At 37.7% G+C, this 27359-nt stretch overlaps 1 protein-coding gene across 2 annotated transcripts in view; it reads left to right on the top strand.

Annotated features, from left to right (window-relative positions):
- The window catches only part of Rab3c (RAB3C, member RAS oncogene family), a 255376-nt gene that overhangs the window by 203593 nt on the left and 24424 nt on the right, over nt 1-27359 (top strand). For both annotated transcript variants that reach the window (XM_021722508.3, XM_021722507.3), the window contains exon 4: nt 22437-22561. In XM_021722508.3, coding sequence (XP_021578183.2) covers nt 22437-22561 — 125 coding nt within the window. The remainder of the gene's footprint in view (nt 1-22436; nt 22562-27359) is intronic.

Below are 27359 nucleotides of genomic sequence, written 5' to 3'. Positions count from 1 at the left end.
ACTTTGCTTTCCCCAGGACTCTGACCTTGCAGAGTCCCCAGGAATCTCTCCTGTTTCATTGGGTTTTCTTTCCCCATGGGCAAACTCCCAACCAGGAAGGGGTCTGAAAAGCTACTGAAGACTGAAATCAAATCACATGAGTTCACAGTTGCTTTTTTACACCCAAAGAGATTTTTGTCATATTTAGCACCATTGCTAACACATCTTTAGCACTTTATTTGCTATAATAGCAAGTTTGGGAAATAGTGTTAAGTAAAAGCTGGTTTGGCCTGAATACTGAAGGGTAAAGAAAAAAAAGAAAAATCACTATACACAGTGTGTGTATGTGGCGGGGGTGGGGGGGGGTGCCTGCCTGTGTTTGCACATACCAACAAATGCTCTCAGCCTTTCTGCAGAGCCATATTCATGCACAATTTCTCAAACTATAGCATCCCTGGTGTTAATAAATGCCTAAAAATAATATTTATTTTTGTTTGTTCAGTATTTTTCCTTTTGTATTTCAATGTCCACTGGTTAATACTGGATGTTCCATATTATTGTACACATTAAACATTGCAATACTATAAAGAAAACCTGGGGAGAAATAAAGGTGTTTTTAATTTATCTAAGTTCAAATTTATCCAGTTATCTAGATTCAGTTTCAGAAGTAGAGTGGTCCATTTTTACCCAACTGTACTCATTCATTCTGTCATTTACTAAATACTTAATTCAAGAACCACAAAATACTTTGGGAAAGACACGGACATCTAAGCTCTTACCATTTTCAAAACTCCAACTCCATAGCTCAGAAGTAAAGAAATACATAGAACGTTTTAGAGCAAGAGTTGATATCCTTTAGAATTAAAAGAGTAGTGTGGATAGTAGGTACCATAAGAACCAGGGAAATGGAAAATATCAATTAAATAAGGTGGAATTGGAGCTTGGGTTGAAAGGTGAGCAACACTGAGTAGGTTGAGAAGAATAAGATGGCATTCCAGGGAGAAAATACATGCCCAGATAACAAGTGGGGCTATTTGGGGAGAGCGTGAGTGCTTCGGAGAATGGAGGAGTAGTAATAAATAGTACTGAGATGGCAATCGGAGTGTCCTGCCTGCAAAGGAAATGTTCATGGAAGGTGCATGTGACACAGTGCATAGTCTGCGACCTTGGGAGCTGGCTACTAAGGGAATATAGAAGGGAAGATGGCTGTCGGGGCATGGGCATACCTGAATCCATATATGACCAGGACATAACTTTTTCAATTTAGTTTCAAACACATAAAATATTCGAGTTTTTAGCAAATGGAATATTTAATCCCCTTCTTATTTTTTACAAATATCTTTAAATATCATGATGGTAAATAGATTCCATATCTAACAGAAGTTTTGTAAGGGAAGGAGTGATAGAGAGAATACCTGATCTTCTGGGCTGAACATTTCTCTAGTAGTGAAGGTTGACAACTTTGGAGCTAAACTCCCTAGAATTGTGCCCCACACCTCCATTGATGGGATGTGCCATCCTGGGCTTATGTTTAAGTTCACTGTACCTCATTTTTACACAACAATAAAAATGAAGGTAACATTAACTCCTTCTTGTAGGGTTACTATGAGTATTAATTGACACCAGACATGTAAAACTTTCATAAAAGCTCCTATCATATATTAAGTGCTCAATAAATACTAGCAATTGAGATTATTTTAAGGAGGAAGAAAGAACCAGGCAACCACTGAGTTGATTTTAGAGTAAAAGAAGGGGGAAAAGACTGAGTGGAAAATCTGATTGCCTTGGATATATTTAGTGATAAAATTATTTGGGGAGTTTTTGAAATCACAGAAAGGAAATCAGAACATTTAAACTTATTCCACTTAGTCACAAACCTGTGTGGCCCCAGGAAAACAGGGGGCCAGCATAATGTTGTTGGTTTTGTTGTTATTTAATCTGGAAAAATGCTCCCTACAAAAAGATCATTCTACCAAAAATGTCTATTCTCTGTGGTATTTGATTATAAGTCTTTTTTGCTTTGCCAATAAAGCAATATCTGTAATGTTCAGCTGTTACTTCCTGATTTGTGTTTGTTCAAAACTACCTGAGTGGGTATCTGGATTTTCATTTGAACCAATTAAACTCTAACAACTTCTCCTTCATATGAAGGTGAGGCATGAGTTCTCTGTACACACAATTATTTAAGAAATCCCAGGGAGATGCAAGGGCCTATGCTTATAATTACAGATACTTGGGAAGCTGAGGGAAGAGGATCTTGAGGCCAAGGCCATCTGGACATCACAGCAAGAAAGAAAAGAAAGAAGGAGGAGGAGGAGGAAGAAGAGGAAAAAGAAATCCTTTGTTTTCATTAGAATTGAGTTTCTCAATCATGGCACTATTGACATTTTGGGTCAGGGAATTCTACACTGGGGAATGGGGACAGATGTCCCATGCATTAAAAGGCCCTTAGCAGCATTTCTGGCCTCTGTCTAGGACACTCACTAACTCCTTTTCCCCCTAGTAGTAACCATCAAAGATTTCTCCAGACAAAAACACCATCAATGAAGAAGCACTATGTTATAACCATTGGATGGAAACCCATTGCTTATGTTTCTTTGAACAGAAGATTGTAGCCCAAATTGATACTGGTACTTTTAGCCAAATAAAAGTAAACCAAATCTTCCACAAAATGGACTCATCTGTCAGAAGGTAACCACTTCCTCTGTCAGTACTGATGGCAGGTCAGTGGGGGAGTGAAGCAAAGAGGCAAACACAGCAGAAAAATTGGAGATGTCTTTATGACTTAGCAGGGTTTGGAATGCTATTTTCTAACCAACCAGAATGGCCTAATTGTACTATCAACACATCTTTTCTTCTGCAGAATAGGAAAATAAAGTGAATAAATGTTTGGCTGTTAATTAGCTAGTTTTCTTTTATGAAAGATGAATTTCTATCTCACACTTTCATAGCTAATAGGCATGTGAATCCATTTGATACTTGCTGCCCTTGCTTTTTCTGGTATGATAAGCTGTTTAAAATTTTTTTTACTTGATTTTTGATTAAAATGTATTAGCTAAACATACTAATACAGTTCAGTGGATTATTTTAACATATGCATGAAGTGTCCACAGATGAAACTGTGATATGCTTTTGAAGGCTCTAGGCAGGATGACAGGCAAGAAGGCATCATATGAGAAGTGGGAACTTTCCAACTGACAATGACGTGTCTCTGCCTAGAGAGTTAACGTAGCCATCATGATTTATAAATTCTAGAAAGATTCGTTTTAGCTAACTGGATACATATTGTCATCTGTGAGGAGGTCAAAGGCTATGTAATAGGCTATAGTTACTCTCTAGTTGGTCTAGTTCATGTTGCTATGACAAGATACCATAGACTGATGGCTTAAAAATGGGAATTTATTTCTCTCAGTTTGGAGTCTGGAAATTCAAGATCAAAGTGCAAAAGATTCAGTTCCTGGTGAGGACTGTCTTCCTGGCTTGTAGGGGAGACCTTTATGCATCCTTACATAGTGGAGAGAGACCCCCCATATCTCTTATTTTTAAAGCACCAACCACATAATGATGGGGGCCCACCCACATGGCTTCATCTAAATCTAGTTATTTCCTAAAGGCGTCTACCCTCACGCTACTATTGCATTGAGGATCAGGGCTTCAACATAGGAAGTCAGAAGGACACAACAGTATCCACTATCCTAGTGGGCATTACAGAGTAAAACCAATGAAGAAAGGAAAGAGAAATAGAATTGTCTATAGGAAGAAATAAATAATAGTAAACATAGAAAATTTAAACCCTGTTAAGCAAAATTAATTGACTCACAATTCTAAAATATCAGAGTTTACTAAGATATTTGATCCCTGTAGCTGTTCTTGGGAAAAACCAGATAAATTGTGAAATGACAAAATATGATGAGACATTTCTGGAGAATTTCATACAATGCACAGAAGAATGTTGCCGAAAGAATAAATGCTCTTATCTGACACCAAGGGAGAAAAGTAAGCACTCAAATATGAGGTTAAAGACAAGAAAATTAGATATTTGTCTCAGGAAATAGAACTAACATTTTCAATCACATCATTGAAGTATCCTCCACCTCATTATTTCAGGTTGATTTGGTAAGTAAACCCATAGGGTATATCTTATGCTTATGGGTAGCTAGATTAAGTGGCCCAAGAGTTCTTTTCAATTTTCAGTTTCTTTAACTTGTAACACAATTAAGTAACTTATAATGAGAGACAGATCATAGAATTACTTTGAAGAGATGCTCCTCGTATTTAATTTGTATTTGATTCAGACTTAAGCCTAACCATTTTGAAAAGCTTTTTCTTCACTGAATTATTTTCTACCTCATGGTGGATAGTCTTTCTTTCTTGTTCACTGTGGTTTGCTTTGCTTCAGACTATTATGATATTTTAAAACATGTCTAGCCATAATCACTGAGGATGCTTCCCGGGTATTAGCAGTGTAATCATCTCTTCTGCTCTCTTGACTTAGCATTTTAACAATGAGATTCATAAAAATTCATTTGCAGAGCAAACAGTAACTCCAGTTCTATGAGCCAAATATGGTGGTCATGGCTTTCTTCTTCCCTCTCTGTGTTTGCTTTAATAGGAGAAAATAAGTTGTTAGTGTAAGAAAAACAGAGCAAAAGCCAAGCCAAGTCAAGAGTGTGATGTACCCAGGGAGTGCACTGATGCTCAGTGTAGCTGGAACACTGGGCATGAATGGAAGGGAATATAAGTTCCAACAACAGAATTGACAAAGAGAATCACAATTTCAATATCGAGTTGACATATTTAATCTTGACTAAAAATTGTTTTATCTCAAATAACAATAGGACATCTCTAGAGAATTATGGATACCCCTGAAAAGATACTTTTGACTTCAAAATATCAGCAAGGAATTTTTGCCTACAACCTCCTTGGGGGTAGAACTTTGATGAAACAAAAAAGCGTTTCTAGTTTTGAAAGCGTTTGTTTTTTTTTTTTAAAGAAAAAAATGCCTAGCAAAAACACAAACTAAAAAACAAAAATATTTGCCCCTGAATTTCAGCAAATTTTAAAGATAGTTGTAGGTAGGTAAGAAAAAGCAATATAAGAATTCCAGCCTCTACAGGAAATTCCCCACATTCATACTTCCTCTCACTGACCTAGAAACTTAAAAATTAAAGCACATTTATAAAATAAATAAATAAAAGGCATGTTGAAGTCCTAATCCCCAGTATGATGGTATGTAGAACTGGGGTCTCTGGGAGGTAATTAGCTTTAGATGAGGTCATGTGGATAGGCCCCCATTATTATGGTGTTGGTGCCCTGTTACCCTGGTAAGAGATATGAGAACAAAATATCCCTCCCCCTGTCTCTCTCTACTATATGAGGATGTACGAAGGTGTCCCCTGCAACCAGGAAGAAAGCCCTCTCCAGGAACGATATTTGCATGCTCTTTAATTTTGGATTCCCAGACTCTAAACTGAGAGAAATAAATTTCTATTGTTTAAGCCACCCAGTCCAGAGTATCTTGTTATAGGATGCTGAGCTGCATAAGACATAATAATTGATCTTTCTGGAGTTGATAAATTATGAAGGGGGAAATTCTAGTTTTGTGGTGTTCCTAGAGCCCACAAGATGGGGCAGCTGCCCTTTCTGAAGAAGGTATAGAATCTGAGCAGGGAAAGAAACACAGCCTCTTCCTCAACCCTCTGTTCAGCTTCCTCCCATTAAAAACTAGCTGGCAATGCAGCCTGGGATACAGGGACTATAGACCTAGCTCCTACCCAGACAGAACACAGCACAAACAGGGCAAGAAATGCATTCACGGGCAAATAGACAAATGACTGGCATATCCAGAAAAAGCCCGGCAGGAGAGTGAAGTGTTTCTGTTGGTACAAAAATCCTGTTTTCCTAGAAATGACTTGAGTTTTGTTTTGCTTTTTCTGTTTTGAGATATGGTTATTACTAGTTAACTCAATTCACTTAGGGGATATGGTGTTATTGGACAATTTCTTCTGAAGCAGTAACTGAAGGGCATGAGTATATTTCAAGAATGATGTTAATACATGCATGAGGTGCATCTTCATTTAGTTGATATATTGCTCTCACACATCAATTGTAGCTTGCTTACTCTCTTATTTTAATAGTAGACTTCTGGAACTTCCCCCACCAAAATGGTGTTACCCTGACCTTGTCTGCCTCTAAGGAATACAGTATAAACACAATCCTTCTGATCATCCAGAGGCACAGAGAACAGAACTTCATCTGAGCATCAGAACTGAGCATGGGGTGCAATGAACCACTTGTCCGCTGCGTGATAAAGTGTATTAGCAAAAGTGCTGTGGCTGGTATTCTCAACCTGCAGCTGACCTATTATGGGATGCGTTATTTGATGTGAGATCTGAATAGCAATTACTCTCTGCAACCAAGGGCAAATGGCAACTGTAGGGCTTGGCCTTTTCATATTTTCTGAGGCCAGAGTTCTCTCTAATGACAAAACCTCATTGCTCTCTGGTTCACTTAAAAACCACCATCATTTTGAAGGTTATGTGTGAGGTGTGTGTGTGTGTGTGTGTGTGTGTGTGTGTGTGTGCGCACATGCAAGTGTGGGAGAGACAGATATCATACAGTGGTTTTTATGACAATTAACATAAAAATGCTTCAGAAACGTTTAATAGGAGGAGTTACAAAGATAAATGTCTTACTGAAAGAGAGCAGATAGTTTCGACTCTTTACAGTTTATTTTACCAGAACCCAGGACCCAGGAAAGGGAGAGTGGCCCCCACTTAAGTTTATTCCTTGGCCCTGAGGATAATCTTTCCTTGCCTCCCTGCTTATCAATTTACTCCCATCTCAGTCTCCAAGACCTAAAACTAGCTGGATTTACTCCCTACCCCATTTCTCTCAACTTACCCCAGAGCAATCTGAGCTGAATTCACAAAAGCCATGGCAGCTCCAGGACAAATCCCCAGACCCACCTTCTCTCCACTGCCCAGGACTCCCTCCTTCATTGCCAGGCATAGTGTCCGCAGCCAGCTTCACATCATCATCTCCTCTGGGAGCCTCTATCAGCTGTTCACCTCAAAGGCCCCAGCCCCCATAAGAGCATTCACGAGCCTCTGGATCTTTGGACAATCACCATGGGCCTCTGACTGAAAAGGCTGCCACTCTCCTGCCTCTCTAGTGAACATGGAAGCCTGAAGGTAGGGGCTGGGCCCTACTTATTTCTGTCTCCTCACCCAGTACCACACAACATGTGGTCTGAAAACCTGCTGCATCTGCATCACCTGGGTGCTTACTTGTAAAGCGCTCTATTCCAGAATCAGAATATCTGGGCTTGGGGTGCAAGAAGCTATGATTCTAATGCCTGCTGAAGTTTGAAGAGCAACACCATGTTCTACAGACATCAGTGTTTCGTGCACAGTAGTTGTTCATAAACACATGCTGCTTTGAGTGTCTGTGGGAGCACAGGGTGGAGGCAGTCTGCAAGTGAGCTCCCAGACAGCAGAGACACATCTTTCTTCTTTACAACTGTGTTGCCAGCTTCTTGCCTGATGCCCAACATTGTATAATGCATTCATTGAGTTGAAATCGAATAAGGTAGTATTTTTTTTTATTTTTCTCCCATACTAACATTTTCCAATTAGAGGTTACAAAAAATCAAGAAAAATCACAATTAGGACTGTTTAGAGACTATGTCAAGGCCATGTACATAATTGTATCAGTTTACCAGTGATACTAATTCTTTTGACTTAATATAACATTCCAGGGTTTCAAAACTCTTGAAAACGTGGAGGTAAGATGAGCAGTCTTTGTTCCTCCCTCTTCTAAATCAGGAAGCAGAGATTCAGAGATATCTCCTAATCAGATACCAAAGAACTAGAACCCAGGGCATTGAGCAATTCTATTACATGTTATGCAAATGTTTCTGGTATTTTACCCAAAATAAATCTTCATTTTACAGTTTTTTTCACTAGCAAAATGGGGAAAATAATAGTACATACCTTCAATGTCGTTCTAAGAATCGAATAAAATGACATATGTGAAATACACTGCCTGAAACAGAGTGAGGATTTGATGAATGAAGCTACCATTTCATTACCATTTACTTATTATTATATGTTTGCACTGGTATAGTATAATTGTTATATATCTATGGTTATTGCAGCACACTGGCTCCCGTGAGAGAGACCAGTGCACCATATGTGAGTTAGCAAGGATCAGGGTCTTCCCCCTCTCAGAAGGCATTTCTTGCTAACTTGAGGGGACACTGAAGGCATCCAGTCTGACTTGAGGAGTGTTTCTCAATGCTGCCCTCCAGTGGGTCTCTACTGCGACTGAGGATGGAAAATCTACTGTGGTCACAGGGCATGCTGCCCTTCTTATATACAGATTGTCTAATCATTCCAAACACAAGCCTTCCACCATCAGATGTTAAGTTATTATGGTCAGTTTTTAAAATATGGTAGAATCACAAATTCCATCCACATATAGAATAAACATATCAATGATATTATTTAACTGATGACTTAAAGACGGAACTATTAGAATGCCGACAGGGCTCCAGGGCATATTCAATGAACATGCACACAGAGGCGATCAGGAATGCTAAAACACAATTACAAACGTTTCAAAATGGGTTAATATCCATGGGGCAATAATCAATTGCCTTCCACCAGACTCCATTCATTTGCATTTCTTTCTTTCTATTAGCAAGAGCTCATTTGTGTTCTTTTTTTTTATTGTTTGCTTGTTTTGTTTTTTAATTTATTTCTTACATGATAATAGTGAAATGCATTACATTCATAATTATCCATTCATAGCACAATTTTTTGTAACTCTGTATATAAAGTATGTTCACGCCAAATTATACTATTATACAAGAGCTCTCATTTTTTTTGCATTACAATTCTTAATACACCTTAATACCACAATTTATCATATCTCTGTTTGTGTATAAGGTTGGTTTACACCAAATTCACATCTTCATACATGTATTTTGTATAATGATGACCGTCTCCTTGTGTTCTTATCAGTTTTCTCCATCAGTCATAAATTAGCTCAAAGATGATGAGAGATGAAGATGACCAGGAATGGCATGCTACACTGGAGCACTGGTCATCTTTTTTGCCTACTTCAAAGTCTTTCACAATCTTTCCTGATAGTGGAACCTCAAAAGAGTAGTCTAGTGTTTGGAGACTAATAGTATTTTCAGTTCACTTATTTTCCTGCCAGAAAAAGAAAGACTTGTCCTCTGCTCCAGCCCTAGGGCTATGAAAAGGAAGTAGAAATTTCTGGTATTTGAGTGCATGTAAAGCAGATAAGAGACCCTAAATCTAGCTTCCTCTATAGCAAGCACTAACCACTAAACTGAGAAGACCACACATCTTGCCAAAGGCCATTAATTTCCCCAGGCACAGCACAATCTTATCACATTTGAGGGGAAAAAAGGTATCTCTATTGACATGACTTAGGCCTTTTTCTCAGGTAAAAGAACAACTCAGACATTCTTGGGCTGAGCCACATACCTGCTCAGGTCAGAATTCCTTCCGCTCTCTTGTCCAGAGAGGGTCTTGCTTCACCTACTTGGTGTTGTTTATTTTTTGCATAAAAGGAGACAGATTTCCAATTGCTTCTACCATACATATTCTTTTAAAAATAGAGTTTGACATTTTATGAAATAAAAGTGAGATCAGAAGTTGTAAGGGAAGCATGATGGAAATGCGTGAAGGTTTGGATTTAGACTAACAATGTAGAATCAGATGTGGTTCAAGATAGTTCCAGGACCATGTGGACCAAGAAGACACAGCTTCTTGAGTCCTTGAAAGAAATTCCCAGCATTGGCTCTCAGCAACAGACCTACTGAAGAGACCCTTTAGGCACATCCAGTTCTGCTCATTCCCACACACAGCCAAAGGACACTCTTGTGTTCAGGGATTTTGATTTTCTCCAAGAGATATATACATATATATACATATGTATATATATATACATGTATGTATATATGTATGTATGTGTATATATGTATATATATGTATGTATATATTTTTATGTATGTCTATATGTATGTATGTCTATATGTATGTATGTATGTATGTATGTATGTATATATGTGTATGTATGTATGTATATATGTATGTATATATGTACATACATATATATAATTTTTTTGTTTTGAAAAGTTGACCAAATATTTAGCATATGAATTTCTTACAAAGTTACACATCCAATAAAATGTAGCCACTTTCTCTCCTCTCTCTATGGAAGAAGACAGCATATTATAGAACAGCACTCACTAGGAGCTTCAGGCTATAGACCATTTCAGTAGGTAGTTCATCATTTTGGTGGAGTCACTTCCTATCTGGAATCGCAGCTTTGTCATCTACAAAATGAGGGGATTGGAGTAGGGCCCTCCCAAAGCAAATACTCCATGATTTTGAGATGCTGAGTGGCTCCCTAAGGTCATCCTGATTATTAGTGCAGGATCAGAAAGGAAAACGTGACTCTTCCAGACTAGAGTGGATAGCTGGTCACACAGATGGCCTTTGCAAGAAGCAGAGGTGCCAGCACTTGCCTTTCCTTACTGTGGACACTGCCAGGGCATGAAGGACCATGGAAGACCTGGACCATCATCACATCCCAAAAGGGTGGTGCAGTAGGAGCACTGCCATCACTTGAGATGACGATTCTCTTCCCGTGCTGCTTTCATTTTATGCTTATATTCTAAATTAACTGGGCTTTTTAGGCATTTATTCTGTAATAGACAGTCAATCATTTTCTGATTTATTCAATCATTAATTCAAAGTTACTATATGAGCACCTTCTGAATGCTGGAGACACAGTGGTGAATAGTGAGGTCCCTGCCCTCACATTAGATGTAGTCTAGGAAGGAGATGGACAAATGAGGTGTCGTGGTGAGTATTGCACAGGTCACATGTGGAGCCACATTAGGAGCCCCTAGTCCACGGAAATATGTGTGGCACGTCTAAATGAAGAAGGATGAGAGAGCCTGACAGGTGGTAGTGTGTTTCAGACAAATGGAACATGTGATGACCAGAGGTAGATTTCTTGCAAAGTTAATAAAGATTAAGTCTGGTGATGTACCAGTAAACTGGGTCTTAGGAAAAAAAAAAAGGGAAAAAGAAGAAAAAGATAACTTAACAACAATCAGTGCTTTTAAGCCATTACACCAGCTCCAGAACACTGATCAACTTTAGGCCCTTACCCCTGCTGAAAGTATCTTAGAAGGGTTTCCCCAGAAGCAAGGTATAAGATAGAAATTTGAATTAAAGTCATCTAATTTGGAAGTGGTAGGAACATCTGTAGGGGCTTGGGAAATGAGCTGTGGAAAGGAGACAGCCAATAAATGATACGTTTTCAAGCCAGCCATCACTATGGGTATCTAGAGCTTCATTCTGTTAGAAAATGCTGGAAATCAATGAGGTGGCAATCTGGGGAGAAAAGGAGGTGGAGTATTTATGCATTGACTCCTGTCAGTCATTGGCTATAGGCTGCGCCTGGGTGTGTTATTTTCTTGTTTTATTTGGCTTTCCCTGGTGGGTAAAATGCCTTTCAATCGCTTCAGAGAAAGCTGTAAAGCAAAGAGATGTAGACACTGGCAGCTGGCAGTCAGCCAGCAAGCACAGAAGTATGAAGTCCTAGGGGATAGGGACAGAGCACCAACAACATCTGCTGCAAAATATCCTAAACCTGTAATTTTACATTTGTGAATTCACATTTTGTCTTAAATAGGCTCTCAAATTTTTATTAATTTTAGGCCTCACAAAACTTGAAACTATGCATCATGGGTAGTCCTTATTCACTGAATATACAGCATATAGGGGAAATTTAAAGAAATTAATAAGTTTATATCAGAGTTGGAGGCAGGGAGGATAGCAAGAGTTGAATCTAAATACAGGCACCAACACCATATGAAGAATTTTGGGTTAAACTGGATTTTTCTAGGTTTGGTAGAGATGTGTTGGTCTCTGCAAAACTCAGATGTGCTCCTCCTGGGTTCTCATTTCTCCTTTCTGGGACAGGCTGTCTCCATGATGAGGAGCAAGAACACACTGATGAAAACGTACCATGGCTCAGATGCTTGTTGCTCACAGTGGCCCACATCAAAATCTCCTTATTTTCCATTGACCAAAGCAATTCACTTTTCAACAGTTACTTGGGTATGGAAATACAGTCCACTTTAGGAGAGGAAATAACAACAAAGTGCAGACAATAATGCAGTCTATTGCCTGATCTTCACCAAAACGTGAATAGTGGGGATATTGAGAGTTTTTGATAACTTTTTTTCTTTCAGCTTTTCTCGATTATTAGAATTTTTAATGATAATGTAACAATTGTACCAAAACACATAAACCTGTATCTTTAAATAATAATACATGACAGCAAATATTAGAAGATCTTTATTCAAGGATGCTTTAATTTTTTTAATCTGTTTGTTAACTGAGTTAATGTATATATCAAAAGCATATCTCCTTAGCTTCCTTAAACCAGTGCTCATTAGCATTCATAGCATTTCAAATTATTGGGATTTATGATGTTTATTTCTGTTTCCTTGCTACTACTCTTTCATTTTTTTTAAATTTCTTTATTTTGTAGGCATCTTTGTAAACTACCTGAAAATACTTTGTGGTCTTAGGTGGGAAATAAAGAAATGGATCACTTAAAAACTTAAAAAAAAAAAAAAAAAAAAAAAAAAGGAGCTGTTGAAAGGAGTCAGCCCACCCAGTGATGTTCATCCCTGAACACACATACAAATCACCCAGGGAGCTATTTTTTAATGCCTCTGATGAAGCCCCTAGAGGTTCTGATTTAATTAATCTGAGTTCGGATAATGTTTAAAACTTTTCCAAAGGTTGAGAAAAAAAATGAATAAATAATGAAACTAAGTAGAAAAATAATAATCTTGTGTACATGATGAGCAATAGCTGGTTGGGAAGTTTCCTTATGAACTTGAAGTACGCCAAGATACTAAAAAATTAAGGGTCCTAACGTTGCAGAGAATAAGGGAAACAATGCAGCAGGGTAATATTAACTCCCAGTATGATAAAACTGTCTGCTTCTAAGATCTGTCTGCACTTCAGTGGGTGAAGAAAAGCTAGTCAGTCTGATACTTCACTTTTCCCACATATAGGCTAAATCAGACCATGGAACACAATTACTTTTCTGGCTCACTGAAGTATATTTTGTAGACTGTTTTTAAAACATTATGACTAGGGCTGGGGTTGTAGCTCAGTAGTAGAGTGTCTGCCTCACACATGTGAGGCACTGGGTTCAATCCTTGGCCCCACATAAAAATAAATAAAGATATTGTGTCCATCTACAACTAAAAATATATTTTAAAAAAACATTATGACTAATAAGATCCCATCATTCTCTATGAGAAGACATTGAATTGGTAGGAAAATATTTTTGTATACTCAGAATAGGAGAGAAGGATTAAAGATATTGTAGGAATTTGGTTTGTTTTTATAGCTTTCCAGACTTAAAATTATTTTATTCCATGCAGAGTTCAGTTATTTATGTGCAAAATATTGTAAAACATCAAAACCTCTTTTCATCTATCTGTATCAGCTCCAATTTTTTTGAGACTCTACTTTCATATTTAACAATAACTGAAATGGGGGTAATTATGTTTTTCCTTTCTCTCTTTCAAGATTGTATATAAATATTGAGAGAAGGTTTGAGGGTACTTTTGTTTGTTTTATTTTGTTTTGTTTTAGCTAAATAGCAAATAAATAATGAATATTTTAGTCACTATCATCTGGTACTGGTAAGGTCTGAGTTAACTGCAATTTGCACAGTAACCATGGTGACTAGCACAGGGCTTCTGATTCCATTAATCTTGTTGAGATTAGCAGTAAATCCCAAAGGGTCTTTTGCAGTGACTCAGAAATAAATCATCTTTTCCCATGTATATTATTTGATGACAGTCACTCTCTTTAAATGTGTATCTCTACCCAACAAAGAAATTATACTGTCCCTCTAATTAGGTGATTGGAAACTCATTCCCCAAATAAGAAATTTTATTAAATACAGCAAATGACCAAAAAAGTAAATATATATAAATATCAGGGGCTGGGGTTATGGCTCAAGCAGTAGAGCGCTTACCTCGCACGTGCAATATCCTCAGCACCACATAAAAATAAATAAGTAAATAAATAAATAAATACTGTAAAGGTATTGTGTCCAACTACAACTACAAAAAATATATTAAAAGATTAAAAATAAATAAACACCACATGAAAGGAAAATTTTTTCAACAAACGTGTTATAGTCCTAATAGTCATAGCAAAGGAAGAATATGTGCTCCCCATTGTAAATTTACTCATGGAGCTACCAGCTGGGCATGTAGCTCCATGAGCTTAGTATGTGCAAGGCCTGGGTTCAATCCCCAGCACCTGCAAAAAAAAGTTCCTTATATAGAACCTCAGCCTGGAGATATGAACTGAAAATAAAATTTGAGGTTTTTCATTGAAAAAAATTCTAATTACTGTATTATAGGAATTAGAAAAGATGAGTTGAGCTGGATTTGGGAAGAGGAGCAGCTGTCTGCCCAAGATGGGACTAATAATGTGTTGTATTTATAAAGGGATATTTACAAGTTTGAAAGTACAGTGTAGTTTACCTAAAACCATATTTGTCCTCCAACAGCCCCAGAGTAAGTAAAAAAAAAAATTGTGCCAGCTTCATTTTATAGGTGAAGATACTGATGCTTGGAATTATAGCAGTTTCTAAAATAGGTAAATAAACTGTTATGATTCTGAGTTGGAAGAGATGGGAATTGGATTTTTACCCCCAACATTCCTCTGACTGAAATTCACAGTACAATGTAAATGAAATATGCACATCTTTGGGTCTTGCTCAGCTCCTGAGACTCATACTTCCTTATCATCAAAGTTTTCCTGAGTTAAGGTAATAACCTGAGCCCCTGTATCAACTGAGTATTCGTACATAAGAACAATACCTAGCACAAAATTGCATTTTACAGACCCAAAGATGCACAATTTTTCTTATTGTAATATTTCTGACATTGGGAAGTATCTTGTCCACTATGGTTTATTGCAGTCAATATGTAGTAGTAGATATATTGCCTGTGTGTCCCCTATATTGTTGTGATTAGAGATGATTAGAGAATTATTTTATATGCAAGAAGGGGCATAATTTTGATAATAGCAATATGAATATTTTGTATTAATGACCATAACTTCATATTTCTTGCAAAACAACAACTTACTGCTTTACAGGCCCTAAGAAGGGAAAATACCCACAAGCAGATAAAGTATGCTAACTTTTATTGTGGAGATAGGTGTGGCATGATTATCTATCAAGCATTAAGCAAAGCAACTAAAGGCCAAAAATAAATAAATAAATAAAGTGTTAAATCCTGCAGAGTACATGAAAGAAATTTCAAAAGAATCTAGAGTGACTAACAAATGTGTCAAGCAGAACTGTTCTTACAGTATTATGGCAGAGTTTAATTTGCCTCATCTTTTCAATCATAGCCATTATAAAATAATTTTTATCTTGTAATTTATGACATCTTAGGCTACATTATTCTGATTATTTCTTGCTATGCCTAAAGCTACCTTCCCTGCTTTACTGATGGATAATAACGTCGGGAAGTCCAGAGCAGTCAAAACCAAAGCCAAACATGGGACATTTATAACCCTGATTTCAATCAGAAAATCAACCAATTCTGATGGAAAATCAATCTATTGTTGACTTCTGCACAAATGCTTCAGACCATGATTTTTGTTTCATTAAAAAAGAAAATTAGAAAATGAAAAAAGAAAATTAGACTCCATTGACTTTCTGAGCTTTCAAAATAATGATTCTCTATAATGCTTCGGTCATTGTAGAAAACATTTTATATTTTTTTCTTAGCAATTTAGAACTTATAAGGTGGTTACACAAAAATATTGATTATTTAAGAAAAAAATGGGAAGGATTATTCTTGTAACCTCATGGCTAAAGAAAAAGTATGTTCTTGTTTTCATATTTTTTATTAATTGTTAAGGAATAGGGAATGTTGCATATGCATAAATGAGTAATCTGTAGGAACAGCACAAGGCTTCATGGGTGTTATGTCAGCAGAGCTGAGCTACTCAGATGTATTTAATGGTAGAAGCAGCCATTCTATTTATGGGTTAATGGACACATACTGGCTAGTAGGTGCTGAGTTATGCCCCTTTTTTACCTTATACAGGGCACATCCTTGGTTAAGTTTTTGCAGTCAGAGTTGTGGTAGGTTGGGTTTGACCAGGTTAAAAAAGTGCTAAATTGCCTTAAGCAAGAATTTGCTCTCAGGAGACGCCGGAAGCCCTGTTATTTTCCTAGTCCTCACTTCTTTTCAAAGTATGACTCTCTCCTGTGAGCCCAATACCACTAATCTCATTCTGGACATCTGATTTCTAGCTGTGCTCTTAGGTTAGAACTTCCTCCATTAACCTAAGAACTCTCTACCTGGGGCTTTTCTAAGTAACCTCATGGCTGAAGAAGTATGTTCTTGTTTTCATATTTTTTATTAATTGTTAAGGAATAGGGAATGTTGCATATGTAAAAATGGATAATACTTTCTAAGTATTGGCTAGCTCTTAGTTTGCAAGAGCTAGAGAAGCAAAAAAATAATTTTTCAAAATTACCTAAGAAAATCTAATTAGATTTCATATCCTCCAAAAGAAGCTTTGGACACTTTTTATAAAATATATGTCAAATGAGATTTATACCCTCCAGGTCTGTAAGATACTTTTTATATCTTAATTCTCTATGAATTCATCATTTTCATATACTCCATAAGATAAGATGTGGTGAGGGAAAAGCAGAGTTTAAAATTTTTGTCTTCATTTCCCTAGTTGATGGTCACAGGCCAAATCAAACTCTTGTTAAAAGAATAAGCCATTAACTTAGGTACCAGAATTAGAAAGGTCATAGAGACTATCATGCTAAGTGCAATAAGTAGTCCCAAAAAACTAAAGGTCAAATATTTTCACTGATAAGTGAAAGCTAACTCACAATAAGTGGGGAGAGGAGAAGAATAGGTATTCAGTTGATTAGACAGGGAAGGGAGTGGGAATAGGAAAAGGAAAGACAGAGGAATGAATCTGAAACAATTTTCCTATGTACTTAAATGAATAGTGAATAGTGAATCTCAGCATTGGGTATGTCCATAAGAATGGGGTCTTAACTTGAATAAGATATTCCTTGCTTGTACAGTTATATTAAAATGAATTATACTGTTACATGTAACCATAAAAAAGTAAAAAGGGGGAATTAGAAAGGTCATAACTTCTATGATAAAATATGCTTTGTCTCTGATATATCCAGGTGGATATCAAATGACTATTAATCTCATTTGAAAACTTGTGCTTGTTTCAGGGGTACTCTAAATAAAACCCCCTCTGCCTCTTAGCTCCTTCCTTAGCTCTTTCTGGAGGGAGAAGCCATGATCAAATCTCCTTGAAAGTTTTCCAGCGGCAATTCAAAGCCATGTGCTTTTTTTTTTTTTTTTTTTTTTTTAGTTGTAGATGGACACAGCACCTTTATTTTATTTATTTATGTAGTGCTGAGGATCAAACCCAGTACTCCATGTATGTGAGGCAAGCACTGTACCACTGTGCCACAACCCCAGCCCCAAAGCCATTTATCTCGTTTTTTATTCTCTCTTCAGTTTGAGAACAGCTCAGTACTCTCTTCTATTTCTATCCTGAAAGACTTAAAAATTTTTATAAGACAATTCCCAGGCTGCTGTTTTTGATACTTTAAAAGTCAATTCCTTCATGGTGAGAGATAGGGATTTGTTTTCATTTGCTGCATATAGACTTCCAGTTTTCCAAGCATCTTTTGTTGAAGAGGTTATATTTTCTCTTATGTAAGGTTTTGGCACCTTTGTCTAGTATGAGATAACTGTATTTATGTGGGTTTTTCTCTGTGTCTTCTATTCTGTACCATTGCTCTACGTGTCTGTTTTGGTGCCAACACCATGCTGTTTTTGTTACTACAGCTTTGTAGTATAGTTGAAGGTCTGATATTGTGATACCTCCTGCTTCACTCTTCTTGCTAAGGATTGCTTTGGCTATTCTGGGTCTTTTATTTTCCAAATAAATTTAATGATTGTTTTTTCTATTTCTATAAGGAATAACATTTTGTATTTTAATTGTAATCAAATTGAACTGAATAGCACTTTGGGTAGTATGGCCATTTTGACAATATTAATTTTGCCTATCAAGAGCCATGGGAAATCTTTCCATCTTCTAAGGTCCTCTTCAATTTCTTTCTTTAGAGTTCTGTAGTTTTCATTGTAGAGTTCTTTCACCTCTTTTGTTAAGTTGATTCCCAAACTTTAGTCATTTATTTAGCTTTTCAACATTCTAGAATCTCCTTCCTGGCCACCTGCTGGACAATGTGTCTCACCCACCTATTTCCATTTACCACCTACTGTTCTCAGATAGCAGAAAGGAAGGATTAAAGCAAGGCTTCCTCTCAGCTTCTTCTATGGATAACAATAAAGGCACCAGAACTTCACTTTTCAAATTTCTAATGAATAGTATGGAATGTGTTTAAAAACACAGATGTAAGACCCACACCTGGTGTGATTCCCATGTCTGCCACTGCACTAGCTGTGGGATCTTGGGCAAATGATTTAACCTCTCTCTGCCACACTTTCCTCACCTGTGAAATAGAGATAGCATCCCACTTGGGTTATTCTACAGATTAAATTAATGTGATATATATATATATATATATATATATATATATATATATATTTACAATACCTACAAATGAAAACAACTATAATCATTACCTAAATTTCAAAATGAGAATTATTTTAGTGTTGTGATCTATTTTTTTTAATTTTTTAAAAAATTTATTCTAATCTGTTATATATAAAGGCAAAATGTATTACAGTTCATATTACAAAAAAATCAAAAAAATTCATATTATAAAAAACTCAAAAATCTGAACATCAAAAAACAAATACCCCAATCAATAAATGGGCCAAGGAACTGAACAGACACCTCTCAGAAGATGATATACAATCAATCAAATATATGAAAAAATGTTCAACATCTCTAGCAATTAGAGAAATGCAAATCAAAACTACTCTAAGATTTCATCTCATTCCAGTCAGAATGGTAATTTTTTCATATCTCTGGTTGTATATACAGTACTTTCACACCATTCGTGTTTTTATACATGTACTTAAGGTAATGATATCCCATCTCATTCCACCATCTTTTTTACCCCTCACCCCCTCCCTTTCCCTCCTACCCCTTTGTCCCATCCAGAGTTTGTCCAATTCTCCTATGCTCCCCCTCCCAGCCCCACTATGAATCAGCCTCCTTATATCAGATTTGGCATTTGGTTTTTTGAGATTGGCTAACTTCACTTAGCACTATATTCTCCTACTCCATCCATTTACTTGCAAATGCTATGATTTTATTCTTTTTAATATCTGACTAATATTCCATTGCATATATATACCACATTTTCTTTATCCATTCATCTGCTAAAGGGCATCTAGATTTGCTCCATAGTTTAGCTATTGTGAATTGTTCTGCAATAAACATTGATGTAGCTATGTCCCTGTAGTGTGCTGTTTTTAAGTCCTTGAGGTTTAGACCAAGGAATGGGATAGCTGAGTCAATTGGTGGTTCCATTCCAAGTTTTCCAAGGAATCTCCATACTGCTTTCCATATTGGTTGCACCATTTTGCAGTCCCACCAGCAATGTATGAGTGTGCCTTTTTCCCTACATCCTTGCCAATACTTATTGTTGTTTGTATTCTTAATAGATGCCATTCTGACTAGAATGAGATGAAATCTTAGAGTAGTTTTGCATTTCTCTAATTGCTAGGGATGTTGAACCTTTTTTCATATATTTGATTGATTGTATATCATCTTCTGAGTGGTGTCTGTTCAGTTCCTTGGCCTATTTATTGATTGGGTTACTTGTTATTTTGGTGTTTAGCTTTTTGAGTTCTTTATATACCCTAGAGATTAGTGCTCTATCTGATGTATAAGATGCAAAAATTTTCTCCCAAGATGTAGGTTCTCTATTCACCTCACTGATTATTTCTTTGGCCAAGAAGAAGCTTTTTAGTTGGAATCCATCCCATTTATTGAATCTTGATTTTAATTCTTGTGCAATAGGAGTCTTATTAAGGACATTGGGGCCTAATCTGACATGGTGGAGATTTGGTCCTACTTTTTCTTCTAATAGGCACAGTATCTCTAGTTTAATTAGTAGGTCTTTGATCCAGTTTGAGTTGAGTTTTGTGCATGGTGAGAGGTAGGGGTTTAATTTTATTTTGTTCCATATGGATTTCCAGTTTTCCCAGCACTGTTTGTTGAAGAGACTGTCTTTTCTCTAACATATGTTTTTGGTGCAAGAGAATAAAGAGGGAGAAGAAAGAACAAGAATTGTTTTGGTTGGAGATCAGTATCTTCCCTACTTCCTTTCTTATCCAGTAGCTGAGGTTGTCTGTTCTTAGTTGGTATCTCCGCCCTCAGGATGGTAGGGGTTACCAGGTTTTGAGGGTTGGTCTTGGGTACAAGGCACCTGGAAGTAGGGTCTGGCACTCACTGGTCCCATTTGGGAGACTGCACCTCAACGATCTATTTTGGGGGTCTGCTCCTGTGAGGTGGGTGCTATGTCTCATCTCCCCATCTCACCTGTAGACCTCACAGTCTTGCCCTCTAAATTAGTCTCTAAATGTGTCTCCCACACCCTCTCCCTTTCTACTTCCTAATAGGAACCTTTCTCTTGGGAGTCTCATGTGTTCCATTCTGGTGGCTGGGTATCTTTGGAGGGTTGTTTTGAATTGGGCAGTCACTCTGCTGAGTTAGTGACTGCTGGGGTCTGGTGGGAATTAGAAAACTATGGCTACCTGGTATAGTGGATTACAGTATTCCAAACTGTTAGTTGCCCCAACTAAAGACTGGGATGGAAGTGACCCAGGATGGAGGCTGCTACTTTCAGTGATGGGGTGTCGGTTCGGGTAGGGGAGTCGGGCAATGGCATTGTGTGATGCATTCAGAGATGAGCTCTGTGGTGTGCAGTGTTGCGGCTGTTGGCTTTCTTTAGAGCCTGTGATGTGTCCCCAGGTGTAGGCAGGCTACTGTGAGTAGGGGACTCTGGCAGTAGCTGCCCAGTCCCAAGACGGAGGTGACCGGGGAGCCCCACATTAGTAGATGGGGGTCCATAGGGACTGGCAGCCGGATTTCCTGCCAGTGGGTAGTGGCTGAGTGTCCTTGGTGGGAGCGATGTCTGGGAGTTCTTCACCTGTGCTGATGCCAGTGGTCCCTCTAAGGCACCCGCCAGACCTACATGGGTGAGCAGTTGGGAGTCCTTTTCTAATGCTGAGATCTGGGGCCTACATGGCACAGCAGCCATGATTCCTGTAAGGGATCAGCTATGGATCAGCTGTCACTCTCAGCAAAGCAGTATTCTCACTAGTTGAGACCCGAGACATGGAGTTACACAGAATGCTGCCTCCCTCTGGCCCGCCATCTTTAGATCCCCTGTGTCATGATCTATATGAGAGGCTTATTCTGAATCTCAGAATAAGCATTGCATTGGGGGGGGGGGGCGAGGGAGTACTGGGTATTGAACTCAGGGGAACTTGACATCCCAAGCCCCATTTTGTATTTTATTTAGAGACAAGCACTCACTGAGTTTCTTTGCACCTCATTGTTGCTGAGCCTGGCTTTGAACTCGGGATCCTCCTGTCTCAGCCTCCCGAGTCATTGGGATTACAGATGTGCGCCACCACGTCCAGCTGTTATTTTAATATTAACTAGCATTTTTCTCTTACAAATGAAAGGCCTGAGTATTGATCCCCTTTTTTTTATTATTATTATGCTGGATTTCCTAAGCCTCGATTGCCTTGTTCTTTAAGTTGTTATGGTAAGAAGGGAAAATGATGCTTCTGTATGAGGGGCTGTAAATACGAAGAGTGACTATCTCAATTTGCCTGGAATTGAGGGATTTCTTGAGATATGTTAGTACTAAAATTGGGCACATCATTTGCATCCATGGTGGTTAGACACCCTCGATATAAGGGCATTACATAAAGCAGTGACAAAACAGGGGAAGGGAGACACATATTAGTACTAATTTCATCAACACAAAATAATTCTTGGTATAATAACAGTGTTATTTTGATTTGTTTTTATGGTGCTGGGGATTGACCTCAGGGCCTTGCTCATGCTGAGCATGTACTCTAACACTGAGCAATTACACCAGCCTGTTGCCTTGAGTTTTGACTCTAGCAATCCCTAGTGAGAATATTAAGGATGAAATTGTACTGAACTCATTAATTCTAAATGTCAGGCATTTGAATTTCATTTTTTGCTATTATCATCTTGGTATAGATCTTTCCCCCTTCATTTTATGTTGTTCTCCTTTCTTCTGATCATTTTGTGCTTGTTATTTTTTTTTTTTTTCAGGTCAACTCAGATCAAAACGTACTCTTGGGACAATGCCCAGGTTATCCTGGTTGGGAACAAATGTGACATGGAAGATGAGCGGGTCATTTCAACCGAGAGAGGCCAACATTTAGGAGAACAGCTTGGTAAGAAACAAATTAGTAAATTAACAAGAAGAGAACTTGGTAATTATTTGTAACACTCTACAAAGTTTCAGGTAATCATCAGAGTGACATTAACCGAAAGTTTGTCAACAAACTGGAAAGCAGCTCACGCCTCTGTACGTGGTTTGTGCCTTTCTTACTTGCTACAATATCGATGGAATTCAAGCACAATTACAGAAGCAAAGCTGATAACAAGATTTTAGTTTTAGTGCAAGGTTTCTCACTCTTATTCTGTGAGAAACATGGATTATGACTTTCCCACTATTTCCATACACATCATTTTGCACTGAGTAAGCATGTTATTGTGTAATTGTTGTTCTCATAATTGGCATTTGGTAATGCCACCAAACACATCACATCCTTGATTCTAGTTCTGTGGACATCATTGATAACTCATGTTACTATTACAAACCATTTTTAGACTCAAGTTTCTCATCTCTCAAGAATGAGTTTCATAACCTGTGCCTACTTATCCAAGCCCTTATAGATACCATCAGCCAAAATGATACGTGCGCACTTTAGAAATAACAAGGCCACTTCAAACACAAAATTGTAACAGAAACCAGAGTGAGGAGGGTAGAGTTTCTGTGTAAAGGAAGGACTAATGACTGGTTAAATCAAGGCTTTTTAAAATATTATTTTATGTCTTCCTTTGTGCCAGACATCATGGGGGATACAAACAAACATGATCCACAGTCCTTATAGATACCATCAGCTCAAGTTGCTGCTAAGCAAGTGGGGAGACTAGAGACAAGAGAAATAACAAGACAACAACAACAGGTCAATGAGGTGTTGATGAGCTGGAAGGCAGATTCCCAAAGGAAATGTCCAGAAATAGGGAGACAGACATAGGGACAGACAAGGAGCAGACACCTGCTGGGATAGTAGGTGGAGATGGCAGCGCCCTTAGGAAGACAAGTAAGGAGACAAGATGGAGATCATATAGACTAAATGGCAAGGTATGGAGACCAGCATTTAGAAACTACCAAGGGGAGAAGATGCATTCTGGGTGAAGGGCACTGTGGTAGGCAGACATTAAGAAGAGCTAAGTTGAAAGGACAGTGAGTACAAAGGTTAGAAAACCTGGTGTAAGACTGCAGAAGTTGTGAGTTTGGAGAACGATTCCAGCCCTCAAGTTTAGAGCTGGGATTTTTTTGTTTGTTTGTTTAACTAATTTTTCTGTAGAACACAGAGAATGATAAGGGATTCTTATCAGAGAAAGAGTCAAACTTTCCAACCTTTTTGTCCAGGACCTGCAGTAAGAAATATATTCAATATGCTGATCTAGTGCCTGTATATGGGGAAGCAGGGAGTGAGGAAGAAACAAGTTCTCACAAAATACACTAGAAGAGATTCACTTTACTGCCTTTCTTTTTCTGTTGTGTTAATGATGGTCTCAACTCCTAAGTGGATCCCACTAGTGAGTCTCAACCTACCATATAAAAAACAGTGCCATAAAATGGGTGTTCTGAATTAGTCTGCTTTGGTTGTAGCACAGACAGGTGAAGCAGAGACCCTCTGAATGGATCAGTCTATCCCTTGGTAGTCTCATAATGGAGCTAAGCCCAGTTCACTCTGAGAGTTTGGCCATTTCCTCATGAGATCAATGGGCTCGTTCCATTAAATGGGTGGACAATATTACCCATGACCACGAGAGAATTCTCCACCAAACATTCTTAGAGCCACTCATGAAAAGTCCCACAGATGATGTCTGGATTTACCCATTCTATCAATTTATCAATATTTTAAGAAGAGTCTGAAAGCTTGGCAGCCTTTCTTAGTTTCTCAGGAAGACAGGAATAGAGAATAGTAGACTCATAAGAAAAAGGAACAAGGAAACCTAGGAGAGCTTTAGCAGAGTGACTTCCTCAGACTATCTCTTCCCTCCTTGTGTTTTCTTGACTACCCAAGTATATGCCATGCAGAGAAAAAACTGCTATATAGATAGAATCTGTCTCTATAAATAAGCCTGAAACTGCTTGGTTCCAAGAAAATTCAATCAAATTCAAACATTGTTCCATGTCATTGCCACACAAGAGTGAGGTAATAGCTAAATTTTTTCCATGATAACACAGTACTCAGGTGCTGAGAACAGGTCATTGAAGGGGTATTAGATTAGTGGAAATGCATCAGGATCCTGACTTTCCCTAGAACTCCACCATCTGACACACATACACACCCTGTCCATTCACTGCACAGACATGGGCAAAGTTACTGGAATGTGGGGTAGAATTGTTTTGAAATGTTTTATCTTTCTGTGCAAGTTCTGCCAATGGTTTCTAATTGATTTTTTTTCTCTCTATTCAATAAAAAACCCAGCAGTTGTCATAGCAACCAACACGTGTGCATTCTTGGAGAGTCATTTACCTCCTTCAGTGTGGTTTGCTCGCCTCATGATTACACATGCATCTATAGATAATCAGGAGAGATCGTTTATTTGGAGGAGGGTGGACAATAATACCCAGAATCTAAATATAAAGGTTTTAAAGAATTTAATTTACTTAAATTACTGGTATAATTTTTCTCTCCAGAATACTGTCATACATGCAAAGAGGTTAGGCATTTTTTTTTTAAAGGTCATTACCATATCTTGGCAGATGGCTCAAAATAACTGGTTTATTGACCTGGTTTCAATAATTCTCCATTATGGGTGGTTATATCCATATAACATTTTCTCATCCTAATGAGGGTTTTTGATGAAACCAAGTTGTAGCTGAGAGCTTTAAATTTCTTATAAGGCCCGTGCCCTTGCCAATTTAATTTCATTCACCAAACATTTATTAAGTGTATATAATATGCCAGCTCCTGAGAATATAATGACAAACAGCCCTGCCTTCCAGAAATCATTATGTTGATGGTGATAGACTATATGAACAAGGATCATTTTTCCTGGCCTTCCCTCTGCTAGCCATTTTGTTTCATTTGATTCTAATGAGCAACCCTTCTTTACAACACCTTAGTTTCCATGACACAGTGCCCTCTGTTCTCCATGATCCTTCCAGCCAAGCGTTCTGTCCTTGGTAGACTCCTCCTTTCTCTCTGTTGCACTTTGACTTTCCCTCTGTGTCCCCCACCCACTCTTCAACCTCTACACCCTCCCTTGTACATTCCCATCCATTACAAGATTTTTAATTCCACCTACAAATTAATGACTGCAAATTGGGCCCCAGTACTGACCTCATGATCTAACCCCAGGCTCCTCTATCTACCTGCCAATTCTATATACATTCAGAATTTATGATGTAGGGTGGTTGGTTAATCTATATGCAGCTGCGTTAACTGGAGTTTGATATGCATGCTCATCCACCCTAACTTGGACCTATTGCATCAGAGTTTTTGAAGTTAAAGCCTAGGACCTACACTGTTTAGCAAACACTTTTGTAACTTTTATACAATACCAAATTTTTTAGCACACTGACTTTCACAGCAGGGCGTATTTAGAGAGGATAAGAAATTGCTGCCAGAGCTCAATATTGTCCTATAGGTGGCACTATTCTTCCCATGCATGCTTTCAACTTTGAATCTATGGGCATACACTCTATAACATTATGTAAGAATGTGTGTCTTTTATATTGAATTTACAATAAGACAATTATATATATACACTCTCAACATTTAAGTTGTGTTAAACTATTAAATGTTGAATGAAAAAAATGGGACATGTAATTAAAGACAAAGGTTATCTTAAAGTAGAATTTACCTGGGAAAAGGAATAAAGAAATTTATGGAGGGAAAGGGATTTGGATTGCCTTGAAGTCATAGGGAAAGAATACTGACCTGTGAAAGAGTAGAAAGTCCTAAGTTTCCCAGAAATGTAGTCAGAGAAACAAAGCCTGCAGATAAATTAAAATTGCTTTTGGAAAAAAGTGATTATTTTGATTATCAATTTGTAAAAAAGTCAGTTTTTAATGTGTTTTTTAATTTACATTAATATTTCTTGCTAAAGAAAAAAGAAAATGATATTCCCAATTACTTTTCAAACAACTGTCATGCCATCTAGATGTATTACTAAATTCCGATCTATCCCTGCATCCTTCTCCCTTGTTCTGTGCAGAGACCTCATGAGGATTTCTTTTTCAATTTTATTTATTTATTCATTTTCATGTGAAGCTCAGTATAGAACCCAGGGCCTCGCACGTGCTCCAGAGTGCTCTACCGCTGAACCACAACCCCAGGCCCCCCATGAGGATTTCTGACAGACACAAAATATGCATAACGCTGCCATCTTTCCAAGCTGGAAAATTTTCCTCCCTTTCTTTTCACATTTAGTGATGTTTTGTTTTGTTTTGATCAATGGTCTGACAAATATCTTTTCAACTCCTATAATGACGTTGAAGAGTATAACGGATGTCATCTCTTTTGTGGCGCTTAAAATGTGGTCTGTATATCAGAAATTCTCTCAAATATCATGATGCACAAATTAAACAAGGTTGGAGGGCATCAGCATGTGTATTTTGAAGGATGGAGGAGGAGCACTGATTTCTATGAGAGGACAGTTGCTTCTAATTTTAGGAATATAAAGACTGAAAAAAAAGATATATTCTATGCCTACAAACTCTGAAACATGTTGATTTGATAAAGACTGGCTTCATTAAACAATTCCTTCAAGGACTTAGTGCCTTAAAATAAAAAGAGGTAATAAAAAAAGAATATTGTCCTAATAAACTTAGGACACTATTCCACACCAATATACTAATGTAACCCAGTTATCTCTGGAAGTGAGAGTTGATGCAGGAAGAATATGTGATGGCTTTCAAAAGCATTTAGAGAAATCATGGGA

The sequence above is a fragment of the Ictidomys tridecemlineatus genome, chromosome 1 (genome assembly GCF_052094955.1).
Source record: "Ictidomys tridecemlineatus isolate mIctTri1 chromosome 1, mIctTri1.hap1, whole genome shotgun sequence".
NCBI lineage: Eukaryota > Metazoa > Chordata > Mammalia > Rodentia > Sciuridae > Ictidomys > Ictidomys tridecemlineatus.
This window is presented reverse-complemented; position numbering and strand designations above follow the sequence as displayed.